The sequence below is a fragment of the Seriola aureovittata genome, chromosome 23 (assembly GCF_021018895.1).
Source record: "Seriola aureovittata isolate HTS-2021-v1 ecotype China chromosome 23, ASM2101889v1, whole genome shotgun sequence".
Lineage (NCBI taxonomy): Eukaryota > Metazoa > Chordata > Actinopteri > Carangiformes > Carangidae > Seriola > Seriola aureovittata.
In genome coordinates, this window is record NC_079386.1 from 16,973,307 (window position 1) to 16,980,474 (window position 7,168).

A 7,168-nucleotide genomic window follows, 5' to 3' on the forward strand; every position below is an offset into this window, starting at 1 on the left:
AAAGGTCTCTGTCCATGTGTAGTGTGATTAAAGATCAGCTCTAGCTTCTATATTAATACTGTGAAAGTATCAAAGCCTCAGTCCACAGAGAAATGCACACAGCCTGTATTCAGAAACTGAGCCTTAAAACCAGCCGTCAGGACTTCTGGAACTTTGTGATGTCACAACAAAGCAGTCACCAAGCCCCGCCCACCTGGACCCACCATCCAAACCTTGCAGGATTTGGTTTCTCTGAGTGTTTCACCTGAAATCTGCCATATTTTTACTCGATCACTCAGTAAAACAGCCAGCCAATCAGAAGAGAGGCTCGGAGCCTCCTCTCGTCGCACGGGTCGGTACGTGACCACTCATAAATGCCACAAGTGTAAGACTTCAGACTGTCTGTCTGTAAAATCTGAAGAAATATTTTCTCTCTGACCTCACAGGAAGGTTGAATGAGACGGACAGCGGAAAATGATAGTGATACTGCATCATTTAGCATAGTGTGAAAATATGTGTGTGTGTGTCTAGTTCGAGTTACATCATCACACCTAATCTTCATGTACAGCCGAGTAGAGTTTTCATCACCATTGAGGTATGAGTCATTAAGTTTCTGCTATTTATGGAAACTAAAAATATAGATTAACTGAGTCGAAGAAAGTAATACAGAAATATGAGAGACAAGGGACGTTTGAATATCTATCTCATACTTTAAAAGCTACTGACTTTTTCTCATGTCAGTGACTCGGGGCTGTGTACCGCGACATCCTGTCCGTAGTTATCACAGTTAATAACCTGATTCTGAGGCTGGACTGGCTGGTTGACCCAGAAAGTCTTTTCACAAGTGGATGAACTAAAGGAGCCTAACACAAAGTGACTTGATCGCCGGGAGATCGCTCCGCTTAAACGCCACGGCTAACAGTCGACAAGTCTGCACTGAGGAGACTTTATTTGCAAAACACTGTACATGGAACCTGATGCTTGATATTATTGCTATGTTTTAGTTTCTGCTCTCAAACTACACTAGAAATAGCAAATAATGAGATAAAAACAGTTTTTTTGAGCAAGATTTTCTTTATTAGCATCATTATTATATTTATAATTAACGGCACTACACACTACACAGTGTTTTAACCTTATCTTATCAGCTGTAAGCGTCTCGGTAAACGCACAACTTAAAGGAGGTATTTAGAAGTTTTCTCTGCCGCCAAATGTGTTTTCATGCCGGTAGCCGGTGGTGGTGATCGTCACTTTGACAAGAGCTTTAGCCATCGTTGCGTTTACAAGACAAAAGGTTATAATACGCCATTTGAGCAGCGCTTTGTCTTCAGGGCTGACTGGAGGCTACAGCAAGTCACTGTTGGAAAGTGATTAGCTGGGCCGGGGCTAGCTGGTTAGCGTGCTAACTTCAGTAGAAGAAAAGATGGTGATAGAGTTAACATTGGCGTTGGTTTCCATCACTGGAGACAGCTCTTGGCGAGAAAAGGAATGAATATGTTACACTACCCAAACCCTACTAACCCTAACCAGCCGTTATCAGACTGTTATTATGTAGTCTGGGGCTCTGTACCTCATGTTTTTCTGTTAGTGATGAACCACATACAACAACCCGGTCACCTGACCTCAGAGCAGATGAGCACATAACGCAGGCTCTCATGTGTGATGCTAAACTTGAAGCAGTGTAACCAGTAAAACTTGAGGAAGATCGCGTGGAACGTCGTGTTAAAGTGTTAACGGTCAACAGGTGGTGGAGAGCGGAGATCAGGACGCTGATAAACAAGGGTGTGAACTTAAGGGGTGTGCATACGCTTAAGAGCAAGAGCGGTGAAGAAATGACGATGAGTGAAAAGAAGAGAAAAAAGGGAAACAAAATGGGTGAAAAGCAGCAGCTGGGTTGTGAAATCCACCTGTTGTCAATTTCCGACACAGTGACAATGACAGCCGTTAAATTCCAGAGACCAAAACCCTCTCAAATATTTACGAGGTGTTTGGTCATATGTCGAGCGTGTAGCCTAAATGTGTGTGAGTGAATGAGACATTGTTTGTACAGAGGCCTCAGCACAAGGTCAGTGTGTTTTTGAACCAAAGGAGCTTTTAGTTTTTTTTCAGGTTGCCGCTGGTTCAAAGACACAGTAATTTCCCCTCCATACCCACGCCAATTTTGTACGTAACCCTAACCAAATATTAACCGTAGCGGTGTCAGATTTCACCGACTTAATTTACTCTGACTCTGAGGAATCGTCCTCCTGTTCTCTGAATGTCGTCCATCTGCGACCTGTTCTGGTTCGTCTACCAATATCATCAGTTTCACATCAGTCTGTACGTGTTTCAGGCTTCCACTTGGGCTTTAAGGAGGCAATCTACTTGGTATTTTCTGTCCCGTGTACTGGTTCTTATAACCAGTGTTTCTTAGTCATAGGGTCTTAGTCAACGCTGGGCCACGCATGGACCGGTCCGGTCACAACCCTTCAAGGTTGAAAGCGTCTGTTCCTACTGCTTGATGCACCTCTCCCTCATGGGGGAAGTCTTCGCAGAGGTCTGAGTGTCTCTTAAGTCTCCTAAAGGTGAACTGAGTCGCTGGGGCTGCAGGTGGTGATGGTGGTGGTGGTGGTGGGGGAGCTGGGTACCGGCGGCTGGTTGCCACCAGCTCCTCCATCACCTCTACCCTCCACTGCTCCCGGCATTTGTCTGTCTTAAGAATCGTCACATTAAAGTTCCTTGGTGTTTCCTCCAAAGCCTCTGGTAGGACAGATGCTGATAGGTGAACGAGGTGAACGAGGTGTAGGCAGCATTGGAAGACGACTTTGGGGTTGCCTTCCCTCCATTGCCTGAACCTCAGGTGAACATTGAACTAAATATAATAAATACATTTTTTTTTAAATTTCTTTATTAAGATTCCCTCTGACTTATTAATACAGGATATAGAGGAAGAAACCCCTGTAATAAATCTTTACTGTAAAAACAAGCTGCAACGGCAACCGGTGGCGAGTGCAACTACTTCTAGTGCAACTTCCTCTTGTTGCAAAGTCTCTGAGCAAAATACGTTTCCTTAATCACAATAATCTGAAGAAAAACAGAGGGCTTAGTATATAAAAGTATAATATGAAAATGTAAAGAATAAATGTAAAATGTAGGTGATGACTTGAGTATAGCAATAAATTAATATGGGTATGATAAAAATGTAAAATATAAAAATGAAAGTAAAACTTAACTTGAATATATTGGGGGGGGGGGGGGGGCACAGACTTAATTAAACCAAATGAACTCCTACAGATGTTGTTCTTGCTGGACTCGGGTCGGTATTGGACAGAAATATTCAACCAGGGATCAAAATGAAAAGCTCAAATATAGATGTCAGTCCGTCATATGATCATAAATCATGATGGAGCAGTACCGAGGAATAGAAGCGACCGTTTGGCTGTAAATCAGGTTTTATATAAACCGGGACACAAGCATCAGATGACAGAGCTGTGATAATAGGACGTGGAGGTAAATCAGATGCACTTTTCACACAAACACACGCACATAAACACTCCTAAATCCAGCCGTCTAAATCCACAGCAACAGAGCGCTCAGAGCAAAGCCTTGCTTCACACCGAAGCTATTTCACACATCTCTCTCTCTCTCCCGTACACATGAATTGTTTTTTCTTCTCTCCACCTTTACTGTGTCCTCCGTTTATTTCCTATCTTATCTACAGTAGACACTCGCACACCGTGGGGAGTCTTCTTGTGTTTACTTCCCTTTATACTATCATCCCATCGCAGCCCAGCCAAAGGCCCATAATGGCCTCAAGGCATGGGACGGCCGACACACAAACAACCACAGTAATAAACACCTCCCCCCCAAAAAAAATTGTCTCAGCTGTTTGAGCATAACTATTAAAAGCTTTTTTTTTTGTAATTAATACTTTTCTTCCATCATTCAAGACTTTAAAAATTTGAAAATTGCATGATCTTTCTCTTCCCACTGTGTTAAACGACATTAAAGTGCCTTTGGCGTAGTTTTCTAACTTTAGTGACAGGTGAATAAACGGCTGATTGCCGGACTGAACGAACAAATGAATGAATGGATGAGTCTCTTATATATGTAGGAATTACTGCAAAAATGAGTGAATGAATGGATGAACAGAGCGACCCACTGATGCTGAAGGTAAAAGACGAAACAACACTGATTTGACCTCTGGTGACAATGAAGAGTAAAGCTTAAACCAACAACAGCTGACGACAATTAAATTGTCACAAGATTTTAAAGTCGTTGGCCTCACTGTGTTTTTGTTGGTGATGATGATTGACGACTCTCTTCAACACAACGGAACATTTAAAAAGGATTTTCTGTCCGAACATTTTCAATCCCTTCCAGACGGTCAAGAGCTGACCGAACAACAGGGCGGCAACGTCACGTCTTTATCCATGGAGGTGTTTCAAACACCTGCCAAAGATCGATGAGAGGACATTACCCTCATCCTACCCATCTCTACTTACTCCATCTTGTTGTGTTTGCTGTTTTCTTTGTTCCGCATCAGAACGGAAAAGGTTTGACGGTACTCAATTACAAATTCCAGGTTTTGTAATCTAAGACCAGCATGACTGAACTGTCAACGCTTTTTAACCTTTTCCGTTAAGACCACTTGAAGACGTTGCTATGTATGATCTGTTCTGGTTTAAATTCGTCCGGCTACATCCATCTCCTTCATCTGCTTTTGGATCACACACACACACACACACACATACACGACTATACCCAAGTATATTTTGTTCTGGTGTAACATTGGTTTTAAAAGGCACCAGCTATCACCGGCTAAAGCACGAACACATCCCTCTCTATGGAAACTTGACTCCGTCACACAAACTGAGCAACATATGTGTATGATGGGCCTGCACAGTATGTATGATATGCATAGCTGAAGAAAACTTTTAAAGCCTTGGATTTAGACAGATGAGACGCCCACATATACATCCATAACACTCTCACATACAGTTGTCTTCTTGTTTTAGCTTGAGGGTCGGCAGGGCCAGCCAGGGTTAATACCAGAGGGCTATTTCACACTTGCTAATTGCTCCATATGCACACATGGATACAAGAATGTAGTCGCTTAAGGGTCACTGTGGATAGAAGACAACATGACCAACATCTATGGAGTTTACACGGCTTAGACAGGATGCTCTAACTTTTAACATTTGCACCGTAAAAGTTTAGTTGCTAAAACCAAAGCCTCGGCTATTTCCACGTTTCTGCTGTTTTCTTGTAGTGAACTGACATTCAACTGAATATGTGTCAAGATAAAGTGAGAAAAAAAACGTGTTAACAGGGGCAGGACAGGGATCGTAATGTTAACCAAGCATGTAAGCCTATACATGTAGTTAGTGGACATTAACTAACCAGCACCTCCTGTTATATTCGAGTGTAAACACATGAATAGATTGCATGCATTGTTGTATTCTCTCCTGCACACAGAAAAAGACAGATTTTTGTCCTCACCGGCGTGCAGGGTCGATGGCATTGCTGATGGTTGAGAAGTGGTTGTTGGTTTTACCCGCCGCCGAGTTACAGGTTCTGCTCTTGGTCTTTGACACCTTCGGGCGACCTGGGTCTGCTGAGCTTTGTTGCCGAGAACTTTGGGCCTTCTTTTCCTCCAGCATGGCCAAAAACACACACACACACACACACACACACACAGACATATACAGTTCACGCACACGTAATGTCTTTAATCACACACATGCACGCTGACGCAACTGCTCTTCTGTACACTTCCAAATTCAAAGATAAATCCCAAAATTAAGGAGTAGAAAGTGAAAAAGAGGTCGTTTCTCTTGCTGGTTTCTGGGAATTATTTCCACGTTAAAGAATTTTCTTTTATCCAAAAGTAAATCCAGAAGAAAGAATTCCCAAGGTAAAAACAATCCTCCCGCTTTCCCCGAAAAGATCCACTGTCACAAGGTGCTCACAACAGATCACTTCCAACCCATTTTTAATACTGGATCAAAAGTTAAAAGAAAACACAAAACTAAATCGTTAAATCTTCCCAGCGCCCCCAAAACGTGAGCTCCTACTGCATTCCCGTATTCTGGAATCTGTGGCGTTCCCGAACTCAAGCATTTCAGAGATTTCTGAGGGCTTAATCCATTAGTGGGTCAGCGGGATTTGAGCCACAAGAGACTGAAAGGCAAATCAGGAGGAACGCTGCACTGCTCTTCACCCGTCCCTCTGAGCCAGCAGCTGGAGAGAGAGAGCGAGAGCGAGAGAGAGAGAGAGAGAGAGAGAGAGAGAGAGAGAGAGAGAGAGAGAGGCAGGCGAGGCTTGAGGGCAAGAGAGAGAGAGCGAGAGAGGGGGAATAAAATAACGTCTAAAGGCGGGTTTCTAGCCACCTGTTTATGAGTAATTTCATTTTGTGCATTAAAACATTAGAAGAAAACTAAAAAGTTTTTCATGCTTGGCTCAGGTGGAAGAGTTGGTGCATCGATAATGACACCAATATTGAGAAAATAATGCAAATTAACACATGAAGCAAACATAAATGTCATGTTTCCATCATTGTGTTTTCACGATTTCAAGTTTGACCGGCGCTCTTCTAACTGCATCACCTCGTTGCACTGGTTTTTCCACGGCGTCCGACTGGAAAAATTAGCATCAGCACCTGTTTATCTTGACGAACCAAGTTCTAACATTCACACAACAGCAGTCAATTTGTTCGTTAAATACACGTACCGCTGTTTACCGGTCACGGGCGTACGTACGGGTCTGGACAGTTGCATCAGTTGTCATATATATATTGATTAAGCAGTCACATGTGTAGTTAGGTACACACATATTGTTGATTAGGTGGTTACATACAACCTCTATTGATCAATAAATGTACCACACTTGACACCAAGGAGAAAATGAGTGTGAATCAGAGTAGTGGCTAATTTCTGATGATGTCTTGTCCAGCTACGTTCTCTCAGCACTGACTCACTGCTGACCTCTGGTGGTTCTCAGTGGTAAGTGCATGAAAGGATAAGTGGTTAACAGCTATGCAGCAATGAACATTAAAGTCATATTATTGTTATAAAGGTGGAGAAAATAGGGCTTATTTATGGAGCATTATCAATATAAATATTCAAAGCTAAACAAGTTATAAAGCATTAAATAATAAAGAATAAATATTGAATATTATGACTTTATTGAAACAGCTAAACAAATTAAA

General features: G+C 42.4%; 1 protein-coding gene across 1 annotated transcript in view; it reads right to left on the reverse strand.

Moving 5' to 3' along the window:
- Positions 1–6,080, reverse strand: part of LOC130164212 (zinc finger protein 638-like) — a 28,161-nt gene extending 22,081 nt beyond the window's left edge. Inside the window, 1 exon segment of the mRNA XM_056368775.1 lies at positions 5,461–6,080. Within this exon segment, the coding sequence (XP_056224750.1) occupies positions 5,461–5,621 (161 nt within the window). The 5' untranslated portion in view covers positions 5,622–6,080.
- Positions 6,081–7,168: the final 1,088 nt, after the last annotated feature.